This window comes from Lissotriton vulgaris, chromosome 10, assembly GCF_964263255.1.
Source record: "Lissotriton vulgaris chromosome 10, aLisVul1.2, whole genome shotgun sequence".
In the NCBI taxonomy this organism is placed as follows: Eukaryota; Metazoa; Chordata; class Amphibia; order Caudata; family Salamandridae; genus Lissotriton; species Lissotriton vulgaris.
In genome coordinates this window covers 1,046,983,317-1,047,006,642 of record NC_141698.1, presented here as the reverse complement: position 1 = coordinate 1,047,006,642, position 23,326 = coordinate 1,046,983,317, and the positions used below count along the sequence as shown (strand labels likewise).

At 46.6% G+C, this 23,326-nt stretch overlaps 1 protein-coding gene across 4 annotated transcripts in view; it reads left to right on the top strand.

Moving 5' to 3' along the window:
- The window catches only part of CNOT10 (CCR4-NOT transcription complex subunit 10), a 550,184-nt gene that overhangs the window by 186,166 nt on the left and 340,692 nt on the right, over positions 1-23,326 (top strand). For all 4 annotated transcript variants that reach the window (XM_086942099.1, XM_086942101.1, XM_086942102.1 and 1 more), the window contains 2 exons: positions 7,282-7,430; positions 22,319-22,402. In XM_086942099.1, the coding sequence (XP_086798225.1) occupies positions 7,282-7,430; positions 22,319-22,402 (233 nt within the window). The remainder of the gene's footprint in view (positions 1-7,281; positions 7,431-22,318; positions 22,403-23,326) is intronic.

Here is a 23,326-nt window from a genome sequence, read left to right as displayed (position 1 = left end):
ATCAGTAAGGTGGCTGAAAAATTTGTCAACCGCCAGCTCTCCGCTTTCCTCGAGTCAGGTGTACACTACTCCCAGATGGTTTCCGTCCGTCAGGGCACTGAAACCACATTAATAGCAGTCGTGGAAGAGGCTAGAAAGATCCTTGATTCGGGAGGATACGCAATGGTGATCCTCCTGTACCGAAGTGCAGGCTTCGACACTGAACCATCGTACCCTGGTACACCGGCTTAACAGAGTAGGAGTTACTGGCACTGCCTTGTCCTAGCTGAAATCTTTACTGGAAAACAGAACCTTCCAGGTTTTCGAGGGTAACCCTCGATCCCGTTCTATTCCACTCAACTGTGAGGTTCCCCAGGGCTCGTCCCTGAGCCCTACACTTTTCAATGTGTATATGTCCGCACTAGAGGAAATGGTAGACCCTTTTGGAATTAAACTGGTCACTTACACAGATGATACCCATCTTATCGTATCATTGAATCAGGTGGAACAATCCCAGGAAGACCTATGCTCCTGCCTTACAGAAATTACTAGCTGGATAAACAGATCACACCTTAAACTTAACTGTGAAAAAACTGAGATCCTGGTGCTGGGCTACCAGTCAAAATGTACCTCTGATTCTATGTGGCCGACCTGTATGGGACCAGTACCCACCCCTAAAAAAGAATTAAAAAGCCTGGGCATCTGGCTCGACCAGGACCTCACTTTTAAAACCCAAGCAAGGAAAACCACTAGAGTCTGCTTTGGTCTGCTTCGAACCACACGGAAAATACTCCCCCCCCCTTTTACCCACCCACTCTAGAAAACTCCTTCTTCAGGGGCTTATCCTCTCCAGATTGGACTATGGAAACGCCCTCTATCTGGGCGCCCCAAAACAGTCATCTCTAAACTCCAGGTAGACTGCTAAGAAGTCTAGCACTAAAAATCGGTGTTCAGCTAAACCCGCTCTAAGATCTCTCCACTGGCTCTCGATTCAGGAGAGCGTCAACTTCAAAACCCTGTGCATCACACACAAAATCCTCCAGGGTAAGGGCCCCCTACCCTAAAAGCCCTGATCAAACCATACAAAGCCAATAGAAAGCTATGCTCCGACCACCTATACTTAGCCTATACACCCAGAATCAAGAAGGCTCAGACTGGGGGCCGTCTCTTCTCCTACAACACCCCCAGGCTTTGGAACTCCCTGCCTCTTACTATCCGCAGGGAAACCAACCTACTAACATTCCGCAAACATCTGAAAACCTGGCTCTTCCCGTAATTCCATCTGTTCTCTAGTTAACTCCGCTGCGCTGGGACGCCTCCGAGTAGCCATGCGCTATACAAATCTCATTTAATTTCATTAATTGTAAGAAAGTCTTGTAGCAGTATGCTAAGCTCTTTTCCTTGGGTCTTTTCCTTGACCCTTGGTCAGACAGACTGGTGTACCCATGATGTGGATGTGCTTTGAGAGTGCATCCTTAATCCTGCGGAAACCTTTATTCTAAACCCAGGAACTCAATTCCAAAGACCGAGTACTTGCCTGTTAACCAATAACTTCTTTTCTCTCCATGGGAATACATTGACTGTTTTCCCTTGAAAAATGTTCTAAGTGTGGAGTTGATTTTTAAGGAAACCTGAAAAACTACAACTGTGCAAAACTGATTTTACTTATCTTTTCTCTAGGAAATGTCCCAGTGTGACATCTAGGTACATCACACTGAGTAGAAAAAGTAACTTAAAAAGTAATCTGAAAACTAGTTTCGACATTTTTACTTACCTGTATTCCAATCCACTGCATTTGAACCTGCATTCAATTGTAAAACATTGCATAAGATTTTGCCAAGCATTTATTTCACTTGCCCATGCCAGGCTTGGCTTGGTTCTAGAAATAAAATAACTTAATATTTTTATACAAACAAAATTGGTCTGAGTTCAGTCTTTGAGTGTGTGACATCATTTGCTGATTGAGGTGTACAACAAATGCTTAACTCTACCCTCTGATAAAGCCTTACTGCTCGCCTACACACACGACAAATAGAGAGTTAGGTGCTCTCTACCTGTACCTATGCCTACCTTTGTGGTTCCACTAGACTCTGTGCACACTATACCTCATTTTGGTATAGTATATACAGAGCCAGCTTTCTACATTGATGGATCAGCGGTGGGATATTCAACTTTGCATTTGTTGGCCTAACATGGTTACCACCTGATGACACGACAGAACTCTTAAATTGTCTTTAGAATTCAGATTTATTTTGAATTGACAAATTTTTCCAAATTTCTAAACGCTTGTGAGGGCCATGGTTGAGTCCCTTTAGAATTTTAGAAAAATAAAAGTTCACTTTAGTTAGGGCTAAGAAGGGTTAGAAGTTTTTTTTTTAACAATGTCTCTTAACAAGAACCCAGCTGTTAGTGAAGAAAACCACCATGGCATAGAAAATCAGGTTGAAGACCTCGCCCCTTATCTCCACAAAGAATTTAGGAAGTTAAGGTCTCTATGCAAACCTAAAAATATAATCATAGGCACTCTATACCTCATTTTAGTATAGTATATACAGAGTCCGTTTCCTACAATATGTTCACTGGTGTAACAGAGAAGAGGTCATGGATAGCAGAACACAGGGCACTTCAGTCATTAGATACCCCACCTACCTTCTAGATGGCAACCTCACCTATGTGTTGTAGGAAAGTGCCCCTTTTTGTCATGGCCACCCCCACATTTTGCCATTGGTACTGATGTTTTTTAACTGATGTGCACTGGGTCTCCCCTAACCAGCCCCAGTGCTCTTTCCATAAAAACAAGGTAAAAGAGTCTACTTGCGTTACAACTGGCACCCCTGTAAGTCCCTAGTAAATGGTACCCCATGGGTACAAAGAGGGCATGTTTTATGCCGCCCTACGGGATCCCCCATACAAATTGCATGCAGGCTTCCATTGCAGACTGCATGGTATGGTGCAAACCATGTGTGAAAACATGACATGGCACGCTCACTGTGTGTCGTGCAAAAGTCACTGCATAATATATGTAAGCATCCCCCACAGCAAGGCAGAATGCATTATATTAAATGTGAAGACATATCTGCATGACCAGATAGGCCCCTGTGCTGTCTAGTTCAATTGCTGGATGGTTCAAGTGAAGAGAGAAGCTATCTTAAGTATATGTACTGGGCACTGGTCATTACGAGTTACCTGGCTGCATGAAAGCTTTACTGAAACTTTTGGTGATTGATATCAAACACTTTTTCCTAATATATCTGTGATGTTGCCAGTACTAGATTCATTATGACACACACCCAGAGGGCACCTTAGAGGTTCCCCCTGAAAAACATACCAGTATCTAGTATGCTGGATGACTGGTATTGACCAGCCTGCCACCACAGACAAGTTTCTGAACCCCTGCAGGTGAAAGCCTGTACTTTCTGAGGCCAGAAACAATACCTGCTCTGGAGTAAGATGTTCACACCTTCAGTAGAATGGCTAGCAATTTAGCATATGGAGGCCAATGGCTTCGAAGCCCCTGTCACCTTTGAAGTGCAACCCGACTTCCCCAGACCTTGGAGATGCCACCTCCTACCCTGATGCCCAGTTGGCACCAGGAGAGGTGGGAAATTAGCTATGCAGTAGGCATGTTGCACCCACCTCCAGACTAGTCACACCCCTAAGGTGGGCTACCTGATGTGCTCCATGAAAGAAGGGTTCGGCCATATTGTTTTTGGTGGAATTAGGAACTCTGGGACAGGGTTATGCCCTCACCCCACAGGAAGTGGTCATCCATGGGCCGTAGTGATCACAGGGGTAAGTGGCTCATTGGCTTCTACCCTTCACTCCCCTTAACACCCCTAAAAAAGTTATTTAGTAGCCCCCTGACACTAGGAACTGAGATTTTTCTACCAGAAGAAGAAGAAGAAGAAGGACAAAAAGGAGCAGAAGTCGTAAGAACTGTGAACCAGCATCTACCTCTGTACAAAACCCTGCCGGGTTGCTGCTCTGCTCTCCCGACATTCGCCGACATTGACTCGTCCAGAAGGAGAACAGTTTGCCAGAGCCTTTGGAGGACTGCCAAGTACTTCCTCGACCCCGTAGCATCTTCTTTGGAGTGAAAAGCCACTTCCTTGCAACAGCAGGCACCAATTGCAGCTGCTGGGTACAGCGTTCTGTCAATCTCCGGGCCCACCTTGACAGCAGCACCCCAGTAAGAGATATTCGTGCTCCAGGAGTCAAACCCGTCTCCCTGCCAAGTTTGGAGATGCCAGGACCCCCAGGAGCCGCCCAGCACCAATTCCCGAGCACCAAGGCTTGTTTGTGTTCGGTCAGAACACCACTGCCGTCATAACGTACCTGCCCTTCGAGGGAGAGGCCAGCTGCAAGCCGCTGTATTTCTTTTCCCTCGTCAGCATGAACACTGAGAACCATGAGAGCCAGACAAAGCATATATGCACCCTAGCTCTCAAGCTGGTGCTCAAGTAAACTAACCGTGTCTCTGTGGTCCTGGGACCCTGAAGAGGCTAGTCCAAACTCTCCCTCCCTTTGCGTTCTGCTGGACTGATCCCTCAGTGCCCCTCTTGCATACTTTTTTTTAAACTGTTGGGGCTTTCTTGGCCCCTACTTACCTTAAGTCCAGAAGAACATTCCTGTAAGTAGTCTGTAAGTGTAAAACAAATTTCTGCCAAGATACTATTTCCTCAGGAAATAGACCAAAAGACGGTACCACCAATAGACTCAGTAAAGGAACAGGATTGTTGGAGGAATTACCCCCCCCCCCCCACCCCCCCCCCCACCCTAGACCGAAACTCCTTGCAGAAGATTCTGAATCATCTAAAATCTGGCTCTCCAATAGATCCAGCCCCCCTACCATTCTAAATAGGATTTTTGAGACCATTTCTCCGGTCATACTGGACTTGATCAATGCCTCTCTTCTGATGGGAACTGTGCCCCCTCTTTGGAAACAGGCGATGGTGAAAGCTCTTTTAAAAAAGTTTGGACCCGGAAGAATGGGTGAATTATTGACCTATATCTCTGCTGCCGGGTATAAGTAAAATAGCCGAGAAGCATCAGAACTCAGCCCTCTTTGCATTCCTGGAAAAGAACAACCAGCTCCATCCCTCACAGACAGGATTCAGATCACAGCAGGGCACGGAGAACGCACTTCTGTCGGTAGTGGAGGAAACTAGGAAAACCATTGATGGCGGAGGCTGCGCAGCACTTATTCCGTTAGACCTCAGCGCAGCCTGCGACACAGTGAATCTCTCTCTATTGATTGGTACACTCAGGGATGTAGGAGTGACTGGAATAGCTCTGAAATGGCTGCAATCCTTCTTGGAAAACAGATTCTTCTCAGACTTCGATGATGAAATTTCTTCAAAACAACTGCCCCTTACATGTGGAGTTCCTCAGGGATCAGTGATGAGTCCCACTTTATTTAACATTTCTATGAGCTCCTTGGCAGGAATAGTTACTCCATTTGGGGTTCAGGTTGTCACCTATGCCGGCGACACTCAGTTGGTCGTTTCTCTCAATAAATATGACGATTCTGGACCCGGCATAACTCCTTGCCTTGAAAAAGTCTCCAGATAGATGGACAGCTCATGTCTGAAGCTTAATGGGGCAAAGACTGAGCTTATGCTCCTTGGTAATTCCGCCCCTCCCAATATAGATACATTTTGGCCTAACTGTCTGGGCCCACCCCCCTGCCCTGAAAAAGTATATTAAGAGCTTGAGGGTCTGGCTTGACTGTAACCTTTATTTCAAGGAAAGTAGCAGCCAGCTGCTATGGCCTCTTGAGCAGGGTTAGGAAGATCCACCCCCTGTTACCTTTCGCGCCCAGAAGGCTACTAGTTCAAGCATTGATTGTGTCACGGCTTGATTAAGCAATGCTCTATATTTAGGAGATCCATACTCTACGACCAAAATATTACAGGCAGTACAGAACTGCGCAGCTCGTCTGCTCTTGAATATCCCTAGACGTCTCTCAGCTAAACCTGCTCTGGCCTCTCTGCACTGGCTCTAAATCCAGGAGAGAGTCCACTTTAAGGCCATGTGCATTGCACATAAAGCACTTTCTGGAGAAGGATCCCAGATTGTTCGTTCCATGATCCATTCCTACAGGCCCAATAGAACTTTGAGATCCGAAAGTAAGCATTTTGTGACAGTCCCAAAAATAAAACAGACAAGAAGTAGAGGTCGCCTTTTTTCATACAATGTCGCTAAGACATTGAACCACCTCCCCCTCCATATTCATACACAATCAAACTACCTGAATTTCCTTAAGCAATTGAAAACTCTCCTTTACCCTTGATATTTTCGGCATCGGTATCTGCCTTACTATCAGCGCTGGGATACCTTCTGGTAACCAGGTGCTTTATATATGCTACCACATTCATTCATGCCTCAAATCTGACAGCTGTAATTTTCTTCTGAGAAATGTAATGACTTCTAAAGTACTTACCCGATCAGCTTGGTGTCTAAAATTATATAAAAATGTTTTTTTTATAAATTGGTCTCGATTTTCTGCTGTGGTGTGTCTCATTTATTGACTGTGTGTACAACAAATGCTTAACACTACCCTCTGATAAGCCTAAACTGCTCACCCACACTACGACAAAAGAGAACATTTGGGATTATTAATGTAATCCCTGTAAACTAATAAGGGTCGTCTGGACTTTCTAAATAGTGTACCTCATTTTAGTACACTACATAAAAAGTCAACTTCCTACATGTGTCACTTAAGATCCACATAGCAGCAATTGTGGCATACACTAAGGGACATATAGGGAGGGGTTTCTTGACTTAACCAGTCATCAAGAGATTCCTAGAGGGAGCATAGAAGATAGCACCATTACGGTTACCACCCACTCCCTTGTGGAATCTAAGCATAGCGCTCATAGAACTAAGTCAAGAACCTTTTAAGCTAATGCATAAGGTTAAACTCAAATAGTTAAGATTAAAGACCTACTTAGTAGGCATCACGTCACTACCCAGGGTCACCATGTTGCAGGAATTACTCCTACTGGTCAGTAACCAATTAGTTTGTAAATGCGTCAAGGCATTTTTTTCTTTCCTGTTTTAAGGTACATCAGTTTCTAGTTGGTTACATGCCCCCTAGGATTGGGACCTGGTTGGAAGGTGCGTGTATTTGGACAATAATGACCTTTCTCCAAAGCGAAACACATGTCTTAGATATATTCCACAGTAAAAGTAATTGTGATGGTTAATGATGCATGCAGGATTGTGTTGTGATGTATCTTTCTTTTTTGTTCAAGATCTAGCTCTGCATCATATATTCAGTTTATTTCACTTGTTTTTCAGAAGAAAAGTTTGCGCAGGCTGTCTGCTTCCTCTTGGTGGACCTGTATCTGCTGACTCATCAAACTGAAAAAGCCTTGCATCTTCTCGTGGTCCTGGAGAAGATGATTTTGCAGGGAAGCAGTATTACTAAAAATGGGAAACATAACGAGGTGAGTCAGTTATTGCAGATCTGCACTAAATAGAGCTTTGGGTCTGATGCTTCAGTGAGATGCAGTTTTTTCACCCCTAATTTACTTTGTGTAGTATGTTTCCCAGTTGCCCATGCTTTTTTCCATTGTGTGTATGTTGCCTTCGGAATAGAGAGGATGTAACTAAATGGATTGACCGTATGTATGTATAGCAATATGTACAGCTGGAAAACTGCTTCATAAATTGAAATCTCAATTACAGAGTACTAATGGGACATCATAAAGCCTCACTGGTTGGAATCATTCATGCAAGTTGTGTATATCAGTTCACTCATTTTTTAACATATTTTATTGGTTCTAGAGATAACATAAGAAAACAGCAAGATCTCCCATAGGAAAAATAGATAACACAACATTTGCTGGTGGGATCGTCATCTCAGTCCAACATTAGACCTTAAAATGAGTGTGTTGATGCTCTACTTTTCTCTCATTTGGTAGTCCACCATATCTGATCACCAGGCCTTTTCTCGGACACAATCAGTAGTTCCCCCATACAATTGGCTCCTTCTCTAGAGAGCCCAGGGTTCCTCTGGGATTTAGGAAAGTGAGAAAGTGGTAAACTGGTCCCATACTCAATTAGATAAATGGGAGATGGAAGGAAAAAGCAAATTCAGGTGGTCATACGGTTGTAAATGGAGATGTGCCATGTAAAGAGTGGACTGATGAATGTAGGGGATGGGTGTACTCAAAAAATCACAACTCTGGCTTCCGCAGTTTCGGGTGTGGTCATGGGTGTTGTCAGTGTTTAGAACCTTGCTTGGATTATTGCAGTCTTCCAATAGTCACCGCTTAGTATGTACATCACATTTTTAGGTCTCGCCTGTCGATGCGCATGCGCATCGAGCAAGCGAGACTATGGGGGCTTATCCACTCTTTATCCAACTTGCAAGGAATCGTGGCGATTCCTTGCAGTGCCCGTGACTTTTAAGCTCAATGCGCATGCGCATTGAGCTTAAAAGCGCGTGCACATCAGTTCCCTCAGCCGCACTAGGCCCCCGCTCCGCCCCCTCCCCTGCCCGCCGTGTCGCATTTCTCCTCCCCCCCTCCCCTTATCTGCCTTCCCTCAGTCTGTTCCCTCTCCCCGCTCCGCCCCCTCCCCTGCCCGCCGTGTCGCATTTCTCCTCCCCCCTCCCCTTATCAGCCTTCGCTCCATCTGTTCCCTCTCCCCGCTCCGCCCCCTCCCCTGCCCTAAGCTACCATGTTTGCCACCTGCCTAACATCAACATTTACGATCTTGTTGCAGTCAGTCTCTCTTTCCGAATCACAGACCTGAATCAGTGCCTCTTTCCTCCCTGCCACATTAAGTATACATGTGCCCTGTATTGCTCTCTCCGCCGTGACTTCTCTACAACGCCTCCCCAACCTCTGCTGCAACTCTGCCTCCTGTTCCAAATTGGCACACTTTTCTATCCGACGTATGTCTTCGGTATTTCTAAATCCCTAGCTCTCCTGTACCTCACTTACCCTCCGTTTACTCAATCGGTTAGCGATAACATCCTACGCATTAACTTTCCGGATCCAGGCGGAATGTTCCTGCATGTAAGCCTTACCTGAAAACTTCCAAATGAAGATCACAAACATCCGGGCGTCTCTACTTTAAGTCCATTTCTATTAAACTTCAATTTCCAAAACAAGAGAAGATTATCGGAAAACTGGTGTTAAACAGATTGACAGGATGATAGGCGGAGCTTGGAGAGTCTTTGTGGCTGTATTTTCCAGTTTACCCTGCCATTGGTTAGAAAACACATAACCTGCCCCAAAAAAGGTGGGCCAGCCAACCTTTCTGCAGCGGAAGAGGTCTCTCTCTAGCTGCCCCGGAACGGACCCTTGATTATCAGGAAAGAACGACCCAGCCGCACAGGGCCGGCGCACGCTGAGGTCTGCGCTGCCACGCACCACTTCCTGACGAATGGCCCTGTGGACTCTGGCATGCGGGAGGGCATTGGGCGTTCTTGTATAGAGGTCGATTAACTCACCGCAGCGAGGCCTCCTGTAGTGCACTGGGAGCTGCTGGCTTCCCGGTGCTTCTCTCGTTCCCTCGCTGACATGGTAGCTGGGGCAATAATCCCGTAAGCTCCCAAAGCGTCAGTGATAGAGTGTCTGACTTGGGACTAAGAGCAGTGTTTAATTTATTTTAAAAACAAAGTGTCTATGCCCGAAGCTCTGCTCAGAAGCCCACGGTTGTACGAGTAAATCTCGTCTCGCCTGATATCGAGGCGGATGGTCTTAAGTTCGAGGCATGTGGGCTGCTGAATTCATATCTGTGCATAGTCCGCCACCTAGTGTTGGGTCCGGATGATTGCACATTGTTGTCCTGGAAGAGTCTTCGAAGTATCACGAGATAGGTGGCTCCTCCCCTGGACTACAGTGCGCATGGGCATCGCCTCCATCCCCAGATTGTTTTTTTCCGCCATAGGGTTCGGATGTGTTTTCGGTTCCCTCCTTCGGAACCGATAGTTGTTCGATTATACTTGAGACCAAAAGGTCTTTAGGCTGGGCGTCGGTATAGTTGCGTTCGGGTTCTCTTACTGACTCTCAGCTCCAATCTCCTACTGCCCTTCCACGTGCTTCGACGCGGACGGGCCTACACTACCGCATTTGCTATGGAGCGGACTCCATTCAAGAAGTGTCCGCTATGTCACTCGAAATATTCGCACCTCGACGTGCACCCCGTGTGCAACACATGCTTGTCACCGGATCACCGTGAAGACACCTGCATGGCGTGTTCAAAGTTTAGGAGTAAGAAAACTTTGAAGATTCGCCGTGCTAATCGACTCCAGGCACAGTTGTCGGCTTCGGCACCCCCACCTGATGACATCTTTCAGGAATCGATCGAGGAGGAGGACGACGTGCAAGAGTCGGACTCTGGCCCCGCGTCCGAGGAAGAGACCTACGACGCGGACGAGGAGGCCTGCGACGAAGTCTCCGGTGAGGTAGGGGACGACGAACTGATTTGTGCCACGATGGGAGATAGCTCAGAGGAAGAGCATCCCCAACCGGACTCCGGGGTTTCCCCCCGTCATACGGCCCAGGTCGAGGGATCGCCTTCGGGCCTTACCCGAGATCTTACTATAAGTCCTACGTCCCCGCCTCCGGGCCCGGTCACGGACATTTCTAGCAAGAAAACGAAAGTGAAGCCAACCGGTCCCGCACCCTCGGATGCGAAACCGAAACCGAAACTGGCGTTGGTAAAGAAGGTTCTGGAGGCGTCAACTTCCACGAAACCCAAAATGGCCGACTCGAAGAGCCACGCCAAGATGGCCGACCACAAGAGCCGCGCCAAAATGGACGACCCGAAGTCCTCTGGGTCGGCACCGAAGGTGAAGACTTCCGACGCGGCCGCGTCGGCACCGAAAGGGGTCGCGGACCCGAAAACGGCTTCGAAGAGGCGTCACGCCGACGGGGCGACAGGCCAGGGGGCGTCGGCACCGAAGAAGAGGTCTGCCGGCGACCGGGCTCTCGGAGACGAAGAGTCGCTCGAGATGGTTCAGCCCTCGGCATCCCTTACAAAGAAGGTGGGAGAATCCTTGAAGCGGATCCAACAGGCCACTGTGGTTCCCAGCCAGGACACTGTCGTGCCTAGGCCAGCGCCGAAGCCTGCCAGGGAACAAACGCCCATCCGTTTTACCCTTCCTCCCAAGTCGGCGCCGAAGGCCTTCGCGCCTAAGCAGGGCGGACATTCTCAGGAAGTGTTGACGCCGAAAGCTGCCTTGGTGGTGTCGAAGCTTCGGCTCCAGCCGCTCGCGGTGGAGGAACGTCGAGAGGTGACCATCGACGCCAACACCGGAAAATTGTCGCTCCTCAAGCGAAAGATTACGTCGGAGCCGCCTTTGGAACCTTTTAGGATTCCACTTAAGAGCAAAAAGTACTCTGCGGACTCTTCGGCTCTGATGGAACCTCTGTCTCCACAAGCCATGGAACGCTCGCCGGCCCATTCCCCAGTGCCTGATGTGGACGAGGAGTACGACGAGTACAACTATCCGGCGTACTCGGATCCGGAAGAGGAGCAGGTGCCCTGGACGGCAGGAGGCGACACGGATGACCTGCAGTCAGGCCAGGACACTCAACTTTTCGCCGCGAAGACGTCCCCGACGGAGGACTCGGCGGCGTTTAATGCATTAATAGAGAGAGCTGCAGCGAACCATGACGTCGAACTGCACTCAGACCCTGTGGATGCGGACTTCTTAGTCGACACCTTCTCGGTAGCCGAGAAGCAAGTCAAGACGCTACCTATGCTCAAAGGAGTGCTGAAGCATGCACAGGAGGTATTCAAGGAGCCCACCCGGGCGCGGGTGGTCAATCCTCGCATCGACAGGAAGTATAAGGCGGCGCCCACGGATCCCACGTATATTAAGGGACATTTGCCATTGGACTCCCTGGTGGTGTCCAACGCACGAAAGAGGGCGAATTCGCAGTCTACTGGTGATGCTCCTCCCCCAGACAAAGAGTCAAAAATCTTTGAGGCATCAGGCAAACGCATTGCTGCACAGGCAGCAAACATCTGGAGGATCTCTAACACCCAAGCCCTGCTTGCACGTTATGATAGGGCCCATTATGACACTTTAGAGGCCATCCTACAACACTTGCCTGACCAATACAAAGAGGCGGGGGAGATGCTCATTCAGGAGGGTAAACTCATTACTAATGCATCCATCAAATGTGCCCTAGATGTAGCAGACACTGCCTCCAGGGCTATCAATACAAGCGTGTTACTTAGACGCCATGCCTGGCTTCGAATTTCCGGGTTCAAGCCCGATATACAAACCACATTACTGGGTCAAACGGTGAATCCTGACCATCTGTTCGGCCCTGAGGTGGATGCCTCCCTAGAAAAAATGAGGAAAGATACCGAAACTGCCAAGTCTATGGGGGCTTTACAAAGTCAGCAGTTTCGGGGTGGTTCCTTTCGCCGCTCCAATTCAAGAGGCACCTCAAGAGGCCAGGCATCCCAGCCCACGCAATATTACAAGGGTAACACCCAGTCCTCGTATAACAACAACAAGGGCAGGGGTGGCTACAGAGGCAATAATATCAAAGGCAGAGGACGTGGAAACAATGCCTCCAGGTCCACCGCCTCCAACAAGCAGTGACGTCTTGTCACTTCCCCCCGATCACACGACACCTGTCGGGGGGCGACTACAGCAGTTCCTGCCGGCGTGGAGGTCCATCACCACGGACAGGTGGGTGAGGTCCCTTATCCAGTACGGGTACTGTCTAGAACTTACGTCCATTCCACCGGACATACCGCCAAGAGGCCGTGCTATGTCCGAAGAGCACTTGACCTTGTTGCAGCAAGAAGTACTAATCATGCTGCAAAAAGGGGCGATAGAGCTCGTTCCATTGCAAGAACGGGGAACAGGGGTTTACTCCCTGTATTTTCTAATCCCCAAAAAGGACGGATCACTCAGGCCGATCCTGGACCTCAGGCCCCTGAACTGGTACATCAACTCAGAGCACTTCCATATGCTCACATTGCAGCAGGTGCTTCCCCTGCTTCAACGAGGGGACTTCCTAGCAACGCTGGATCTGAAGGATGCCTATTTCCATATTCCCCTGCATCCATCACACAGGAAGTATCTCAGATTCAAGATCTTAGACCAGCATTACCAGTTCAGAGTCCTGCCGTTCGGGGTCACCACGGCACCACGAGTTTTCACCAAATGCCTAGCGACTGTAGCAGCGCATCTCCGTCGCCAGCACGTCCATGTCTTTCCATACCTAGACGACTGGCTTATTCAGGCAAAGACGGAACAGCAGTGCGTAGACCACGTGTCACGCACCATTCACCTCCTGCACGATCTGGGATTCTCTCTGAACTACCCAAAGTCCCATCTCCAGCCCGCCCACGTGCGACAGTATCTGGGCGCGACAATCGACACTCTGGCAGCCACTGCGCAGCCGAGTTCGGTGAGAATCGCCAGTATCCAGGCGCTGATCCAAAGATTCAGACCCCAAACCTCGCTTCCAGCGAAGGTATTCATGCAGCTGATAGGCATGATGGCCTCCTGCATCTCCATTGTCCCGCACGCGAGACTACATATGCGTCCGCTTCAGGAGTGCCTGGCACGTCAGTGGACTCAGGCTCATGGGCAACTGACAGACCTAGTGTTGGTGAGCGGTCGGGCGTACGACTCTCTGCATTGGTGGAATCCACTGAACCTTTGCAAGGGCCGACCATTCCAAGAGCCTGTCCCACAGATCATCCTGACAACGGACGCCTCTCTCCAGGGATGGGGAGCGCATGTACTCCATTACACGGTGCAGGGACTATGGACACTTCAGCAAAGGAAGATGCACATCAATGTGTTGGAATTGATGGCAATCTTCATGGCCTTAAAGGCGTTCAAAGTACATCTGTGCAACAAGGTCGTGTTGATCCGGACGGACAACATGACGGCCATGTACTACATCCAGAAGCAGGGGGGAACACACTCTCCACAGCTGTCTCATCTGGCTCAGAGCATGTGGAAGTGGGCCATTCAGAGGAACATCTTCCTCATGGCAGAACATCTCCCAGGCAAGGACAACCAGATGGCGGATCTGCTCAGCAGACACAGCCATCAGATGCACGAGTGGGAGTTACATCCATCAGTACTCCAACCGTACTTCCAAAGGTGGGGTCATCCAGAGATAGACCTGTTCGCCACAAAGGAGAACGCAAAATGCCAAAGCTTCGCCGCCAGGTTCCCACACCCCCAATCACAGGGCAATGCGATGTGGATGAACTGGTCAGGCAGATTTGCGTACGCTTTTCCCCCAGCACCTCTGATACCGCTGGTGGCACGCAAGCTCAGGCAACACTCGATGACGCTCATCCTGGTTGCTCCAACGTGGGCTCGCCAACCATGGTACACCACGTTTCTGGAACTCTCCGTGGTACCGCATCAAAGGCTTCATCTCACTCCCAGCCTTTTGACGCAGAGCCATGGCGACATTCAGCACCCAGATCCGCAACAGCTCAACCTGGCGATCTGGCTCCTGAAGTCCTAGAGTTTGGCTACCTCAATCTTCCTCCCGATTGCATGGACATCATTCGGGAGGCGAGAAAGCCCACTACTAGAGCTTGTTATGCGGCTAAATGGAAGAGGTTTGTCGTCTACTGCGTGGAGCACAGCATTGACCCGCTAGACGCTTCCATTCAAAACATCATATGTTACCTCTTTCACCTGTATCGGTGTAATCTAGCTTACTCTTCCATCCGCATTCACCTGTCGGCTATGGCAGCATACCTCCAAAATAGGCAACACCTGTCACTCTTTAAGGTCCCTGCTATCAAGGCTTTTCTGGAAGGACTCAAAAGAGTCATTCCACCAAGGACTCCACCAGCTCCGGAATGGAACCTCAATGTGGTTCTTACAAGGCTGATGGGTCCTCCCTTTGAGCCACTACACTCTTGCGAGCTGCAGTTTCTGACCTGGAAGGTGGCGTTCTTGGTAGCAATCACATCGCTACGGAGGGTTAGCGAACTGCAGGCGCTCACCATCCAAGAACCCTTCTTCCAGGTACATGCCAACAGGGTGGTGCTCCGCACTAACCCTAAGTTCTTACCCAAAGTGGTCTCGCAGTTTCACATAAACCAGACTATTGAATTGCCGGTGTTCTTCCAAAACCCAGAGACGCTGGCGGAGCGGATGCTCCACACCCTTGATGTGAAGAGAGCCTTGATGTATTATGTGGACAGGACAAAAGATTTCCGCAAAACCAAACAACTTTTTGTTGCTTTTGCCACACAACACAAGGGAAATGCTATCTCCAAAGCAGGAATAGCTAGATGGATAGTAAAGTGCATTCAGATCTGCTACGCTAAAGCAAAGCGCACTCTCACTATACCACCGAGGGCCCACTCCACTAGGAAGTTGGGGGCCTCTATGGCGTTCTTAGGTAACATTCCCTTAGAAGACATCTGTAGAGCAGCCACATGGTCTACCACTCATACTTTCACTAAGCACTACTGTGTAGACGTGCATTCAAAACAACAGGCAGCTGTTGGTCAGGCTGTTCTAAAAACGCTTTTTCAGACTGCTGCAGCTGGCACGGGCGGCCGCCGCTAATGGAGGGACTGCTATGTATTCTATGCACAGATATGAATTCAGCAGCCCACATGCCTCGAACTGCAAATGCTACTTACCAGTATGCATCTGTTCTTGGCATGTAGGGCTGCTGACATTCATATCGCCCACCCTCCTCCCCGGCGCCTGTAGCAGCTGCAGTATGTATTCATATACAAACATATGCTCATAGCATGGTCATCACTCACTTCTTCACTCCATCTCTGCCTATGGCTAAAAACAATCTGGGGATGGAGGCGATGCCCATGCGCACTGTAGTCCAGGGGAGGAGCCACCTATCTCGTGATACTTCGAAGACTCTTCCAGGACAACAATGTGCAATCATCCGGACCCAACACTAGGTGGCGGACTATGCACAGATATGAATGTCAGCAGCCCTACATGCCAAGAACAGATGCATACTGGTAAGTAGCATTTGCAATACAGGTCATGACTCATTAATCCACTGCCAGACACCTTACATTCCAACCCTCCCGGTTCAGATCGAAGACTACTGATTTCAAAGCTACCCCCCAAAAACCGATTTGAACCCTCACTCACCCTCACTCACCCTCAACCCCTCACCCTCACCCTCACTCACCCTCAACTCCTCACTCACCCTCAACCCCTCACCCTCACCCACCCTCAACCCCTCACCCTCAACCCCTCACTCACCCTCACTCTCACTCCTCACTCACCCTCACCCCCTCACCCTCACTCACCCTCAACCCCTCACCCTCACTCACCTTCAACCCCTCACCCTCACTCACCCTCAACCCCTCACCCTCACTCACCCTCACTCACCCTCAACCCCTCACCCTCAACCCCTCACCCTCACCCTCTCACCCTCACTCACCCTCAACCCCTCACCCTCACTCACCCTCACCCACCCTCAACCCCTCACCATCACTCACCCTCACTCACCCTCACTCACCCTCACTCACCCTCACTCACCCTCACTCACCCTCACTCACCCTCACTCACCCTCACTCACCCTCACTCACCCTCACTCACCCTCACTCACCCTCACTCACCCTCACTCACCCTCACTCACCCTCACTCACCCTCACTCACCCTCACTCACCCTCACTCACCCTCAACCCCTCACTCACCCTCACTCTCACTCATCCTCACTCACCCTCAACCCCTCACCCTCACCCTCACTCACCCTCAACCCTTCACCCTAACTCACCCTCAACCCCTCACCCTAACTCACCCTCACCCTCACTCACCCTCAACCCCTCACTCACCCTCAACCCCTCACTCACCCTCACTCACCCTCAACCTCAACATCAACCCCTCACCCTCACTCACCCTCACTCACCCTCACCCTCACTCACCCTCACCCTCACTCACCCTCACTCTCACTCACCCTCAACCCCTCACCCTCACTCACCCGCAACCCCTCACTCACCCTCACTCACCCTCACCCACCCTCACCCTCACCCTCACTCACCCTCAACCCCTCACCCTCACACAGTGCAATAGGTCTCGGAGCATTTGAGTTAGAGCTTTTAGAAATGTTTATGGCTTTTTTTTTTGTAATTCTTTAGCATTGGCTACAGGAAACAAAAATGCTAAAGATTTACAAAAAAAACCCATAAACAATTCTAAAAGCACTAACTCTAATGCTGCGAGACCTATTGCATTTCCAATGCTTGTTAATTATAGTTCTTATAAGACATGGACACGATGAATTCTGCATCACCAAAAGTGACATATATTTCCCTTGGGACACTGTGTGTGGTTATAATCGCCTAATAGGTGTCTACCATCGAGGGAAGCATCCCTTCCTAACCCCCTCCTACACCCTACCAAAGTGAGGCAAGGATTTTGTGGACATCTGTTGTATTCTAGAACAAGTACCTCTTCCAACATTAAACTTTATCACGTATAGCTATTTTGCCTGTGCTTTTCTTGCTTAAAACTCTTGCTGAATCAACATCTGCGTTCTCTTTTTTTTTTTTTTTATTAAGAAGGAGAGGTGTCTGAAAAAAAAGTAAATGGGGTTGCTTTCCAGCTTTATTCTGCTCCTGTACTAGACCATTTCCAGTACACAAAATGTGCTGTCCTTATCTTTCAAAACAGTATTCTACTCTTCGCCAGCAGAGGTTGCCATTTAAGCCTAAAACACCTCCTCACACATCCAGTCAGATTTCTCTCAAACTTCTCCATCATCCAGGTTTTCATATATGCATACAAAAAAAAACATCTTGTTCAGAGACTCCCCAAATGTGCAGGTTCTTGTCCCTGGCTGCATTTTTCCGAGTGTTCCAGTCAATGTTCCATGACACTTGAGTGTTTATGCACGATCGCTAGGCCACCCTGAATATCATTGATATCATTTGTAATCTGTTGCCTGGGAGTGCTTGAGCTTCTTTCCCATTTGTGATACTATTCTCTGTAATGCTATTACAATCCCCTTTAATGTGTCAGACTTGGAGTTCAGGTCAGGTGTGTTCTTATTTATTCTGTGGAGAATCTTCATTCAGTGGTCCAAATGTCTTGAATGTAGATACACTTGTTCCCGCAGCCCTCGTTTTGTGTGCTGTGCTGCCTCCTGGGAGAAAAGAAAAGTTACTTTGTCTCCCCTCTTTCTGGTATCTCTTAGAGAGATTAGGCATTTTGTTAACTGTATTAAAATTCAAGAACATGTTCTGAAATTGACGCCACTTACACTGCTTGAGAAAATGATGGCCGCCACTTGGTACTGATACTGTGCTTCTCATCCACGCCAGTAGCAAGTGCTGTCTATGGTGTTCCTCTCTCTGCCCTGCTGTTGGGTCTCGGCCGCTCATCTGCCAGAGTCTCGGGACTTGCCAGGCACAGCTGCATCACTTTCACCTGTACCTTGTCAACATAGTGCAAGCCACCTCACATTTCGCGCCTTCACATGGCACCGGGTTTCTACAAGCCCAGATATATTCACTTGTTATGTAGCCCTTATACACATTTAAATCAAAGCAGCATCGGTTAACTCACTGGGGGATCAAACAGGGCAGACCTATGTCCAATGATCCATTGTCGTTAGATTGCAATTTTGGCAACCTACCATGTTCAGTACAGTTTTAATCATTTTTTACAACAATAGAAAGGTAATTTTATTAGGTGAATATATTTTTATATAGTCTCCAATTGGTGGTATTACAATTACTTGAAGGCCATGTCCAATCAGCCTTCAAAGGAAGCTGTTGTCTCTCTCCCGCTACTCACACTCTCACTCAGAAAAACATTCCTGGCTTGACGTTCTGGGGCTCTCCTAAAATATCTAAGGAAGTAAGAAACCTTTGATTTGCCATGGACTCCAAGTTATCATTCAATGCCCAAGTATACAAATTAGCGAGGTCAAGGTACATTACTATGAAAACTAAGATGCATCCTCCCCCACCTGTGATTTCGGCACAAGGTCCTAGCCACTATCTCTCTTGTACAGTCTAAACTTTATTACGCCAATGGCCTCCACAATCGATTATCTTTGTCAACTATGAAAGTCTACAATGGATTCAGAACTCTGCTGCCAGACTACTCCTCCATGTAAAGCCAAATGCCCACATCTCTCCTGCCTTGAGGGGCCTAAATTCGTTACCAGTTGCCAGAAGATCTACGTTCAAGCTGCTTTATAACACCCACAAAGCAATGTATTGAACAAGGCTGCTTTCCATCAGGAATAAAATCATTCAACAATTCATCCATTCAACAAAGGAAACTCTGCTTCAAATTGGCACTACACCTCAAAATCCCGCCATACAAGAAAAAACTGTAGGTGACGCATCTTTCTCTGTTCATGCAACCACATTATGGAATTCCTTACCCCACAAACACAAGATCCACCGATAAATATCTTATCTTCAGAATACTACTCAAGAGTTGGCTCTTTCCTACATAACCACCATACTCAAACACAAATGTACAGCATATCCCTGTGTATATAAACATTTAATTTGATTATATGTATGTAGCTAGATATGTGTATTTCTTGATATAAATATGTATAGTGTGTACTTAGCTATCTATATATTTATTACTTTACTCTTACTGCAAAAAATAAAAACTTTGACTCTCTACAATGCAGTACCATATATTTCATTCTATACCTCTCTCAATATATCCTCTACTTCCACTCTTAGACTCAACTCAAACCTCATTCTACTACTGTGATCTCTAAAACAACCCTTTCTAGACTCTTCCCTCCTCTATCCCTCCTTGGATCACCCCAAACCTCATTTTAATACTATGATCTCCCAAACAACCCTTCAAATTTCTTCCCTCACTTATCCCTCATTTGATTCATCCCAAAATTCATTTTACTACTATGATCTCCCAATAAAAACTTTCCAGACTTTTCCCTCGATTCCCCCCCATTCTCTTTTTCAATCCAACTAACAGACTCATGTCCATTGCTCAAATTAACAAAAATGTCGCTATACTAATCCTTTTTGGGTTCCAGAGTAGCGAGCTACTTGCCGAAAAGCGCTTCAATGCCTCGTCATGGGTAGTAAGCTCTAAATAAATACAATACAAACTATACCATATTCGCTTACTCTCAATTCTCATTCACAGTGGCATTCTACAGCCCTTGAAGATAACTGTGTAGAAAGTTAAATACTACCACTCCGTTTCCTCCAGCTGACGCATATTTCGGTTCGTTCTTAGAAGAAGACATGGCATAGCAGTAATTGTTTTGAGTTTCTGGTAACGTTTCTGATATCTTGGCCTTAGAAGCTTAGGTAACGAAGGCCCGTCAAAATGACCTTACATACGATAGAGTACAAAGCCCAAGGCCAAAGATAGTTCTAACTCTCCTGTAGGTATAGAGATGTTAAGCGCATCCAAGCGCAAAGACTGGATGAACAGATGTTTTAAAGCTTTTAAGCTTCAGGTTTTGTTTATCTTTTTTTCTTAACCTTTGCCTATGTGTAATAACTATGTTTCATATATGTTCATCTTGTGTTTTGGATATTACATTTTCAGTGCAAATTATTGATATTTATTCAGTTATAGCAATTAACCAGTGTGTTAAATATTGTATTCTCTTTATATTTTGAAAGTGCCTATATTTAGCAGATATGTGATATGTAGGACAGGTATTTACTAAGGTGATGTTGCCAAAGCAGTATTCTTAAAAAAAAAAAAAAGTTTTAATGTCTACCTGCATGGCTTTTCGCTCATTTTCAGCATTTTATCACCACAGATTATTTCTTTTGACCGGCATAAAAGGAAAGATTCCTTGCTATAGGACTGCTTTAAAATATACGTTAATATGTAGCATTGCTGAAATTCTGCAAAACGTAGTAATTGTGGCGCAGACTTTTACTGTGCACTAAAAAGTTCAGGCATTGCCTCAGATCAGTCACCTTCGCTGTCAAAACTCCCAGCAGATTGATATTGCTAGTTTCCCTTGCCTGTGGCATTATTTTCAGCATCTATGATTTGTGCACCCTGAAATTTGTCTGTTCCACCAGATCCAGAGGAATATCTGTAGATTTGCTGAGACTTATCTGAAACAAGAGAAGTCTGTAAGATAGTCACATTATCTTTTCCAAGATGTTCACGTGAAGTATAAGAGTGGCGTAGGATTGGTCTAAGCCAGAAATGCGCTACCTTGGTCTGAGAAGGCCAGATCTACATGAGATTTTTGGCTTACCCATAGTGTAACTGAGTGTTGTTTCATTGTATGTGAATGTAGTTTGTGGGTATCCTGAGATTATGGCATGGAGGCAGTCTTCCTCCATTTCTATTGGAATGTGTGGTGTAAACTATTAGCTTTGTTTTCTGGTTTGTTTTTTGTTTACCAGTGTTGGGAAAGAACAGAGCAATGAGCAAGGAATACTAGGTCACAGTAGTCTTGACTACTTGATATGACCAGTACCCAATTTGCTTCAGTTATTACTGAGTGGGTTATGCTACAACAGTCTGGACTACTTTGTCAGAATTTTTCAGTAAGGTCTCTAAATAAAATGAGTTATCATGGGGCCATGCACACAGGATTTGACCACTCCCTGGAGTGCCTACCCCTATATCTAAGGTTGCATATAGAGAAGCTTCCGCATACTGGTAGACTATCCTTTCTCAAATACACTTATTGCATGAAAAGTTCACCAACCTGGATTCTGTGAACCAGGTGTGGGACTAATTGTGAAAAAAAGTAGAAAGTTTTAACTCTGATGATAAACGTCGATGCATAAAATATTTTACTTAACAGGCAACCAGAACGTGGTTCTCTGGCTGTCCGATTCTAATTTACTAAGAGTTAGTAATGTGACAGATCGTAAGTGCTAGGTGTGCCGGAGACATCATTTCCCCATACTATATAAAGGGCTGCATTGTTTCAGGAAAAAGGTTCTAGAACTCGAAGTCACAAGAAATTGTAAAGTGGTGACAGTTAGTTTTCAGAGCACGTATGTAAAAGGGAAGACTAGATGGGCCCAGCAGCAAAGCACTGACATTTATTTCAGTTTTAGGTATTTAACCCTTGTTTCATTGGCTAAGCCCCTTCAACTGCAAACTTTTGTAGTGACTTCTATTGTCATTCGAATGCTTCACTATACATTTTTGACACAAGATGAGACACAAAGTTTTAGTTTACCATTTGTGTAATGTTGTTTTAATGTATGAGGCAGTAGTAGCAGTGTGGTTGATATTGGTATTTAGCACCTGTGTAGTTGTACCTGCGTCGTAATTACCTGTACGCTACACTTGTTCCTTGTTTCTAGAAATGCAAAATAAATAATTTCTGACATGTAAACCACTGCACACAAGTCTAAATAAAAGTGTCGGCTTTGTTTTTCTTTATTCGTACAGACTGGTAGCAACAACAAAGAAGCCTCTAACCAGAAAAATGAAGGGGGCGCTCAGGTAGAAGCTGCAAAATCCAAAATACACCAGGTGAGTATTTTATCTTTCTAGGCACGATATATATATATTTTTTGCAGTATGAATTTGCAAAGCTGAAAACTAATTCAATATATAACTGTCTGTCTGAAGGTCTCTTCAAATTAAAGGCCAACCTGCACTTTGTGTCATGTGCCTTGCCTGATCTTATACTGGCTCCATGTCCAGGATTCTGCCCTGAAAAAAAGATTAATTGAAACTAACCTCTATAATAGTAACCTTGTTTTCTAAAATTCCACTATTATTGATTGAAAGGAAAATGGATAGTGTCTTAATATAGGACACAATAAACCATATTTCCCATTATTTCTTGCATCCATTTCTGTATTTTACTTGGAAACTGGTGTCTAGCACTGTAAGCTTTAGGGCTATGGGAAAGGGAGGGCACAGTCTGGCTGTACCCTCCCTGAGCTGTCATGGCTTCCAGCTGGTGGCGTGGCATAGAATTCAGAATCAATAGCATAGGAACTTCTGCAGCAGGAGGTCTGAACGTTATCTATCATGTGCCAGCTAGGCTCGTTCTTGAACTTTTCAAGACATTTTCAGTGTTCTTTCAATGGTATTCACTTGTGTCCAGTTCATAAATTGTCTATTAAATGGATTGCATATAAAATGGTTTGTATATATCATAGATCTCTGAACAGTAGTTGACTTGTGTTCTTGTCATCATGACTTGAAGCAAAGCCCCTTGTGTGAGCTGCCATCTTTGCCTTAGGCGCTTTTAGTAATTCTCTAAGTTAAAATGTTTAAGGACCTTTAATGAATCCTATCCAATCCTTCTCTTTCTTAACTGCCAGGGTATGAAATGATTTGCCCAGCTCTCAACCCAACTAATTTTACCTTCCACAATCCACTGACAACTTGACTTTCCTCCTGGAACATCTGAATAGTTGGAATTGAACTTATTTCTTCTCTGAA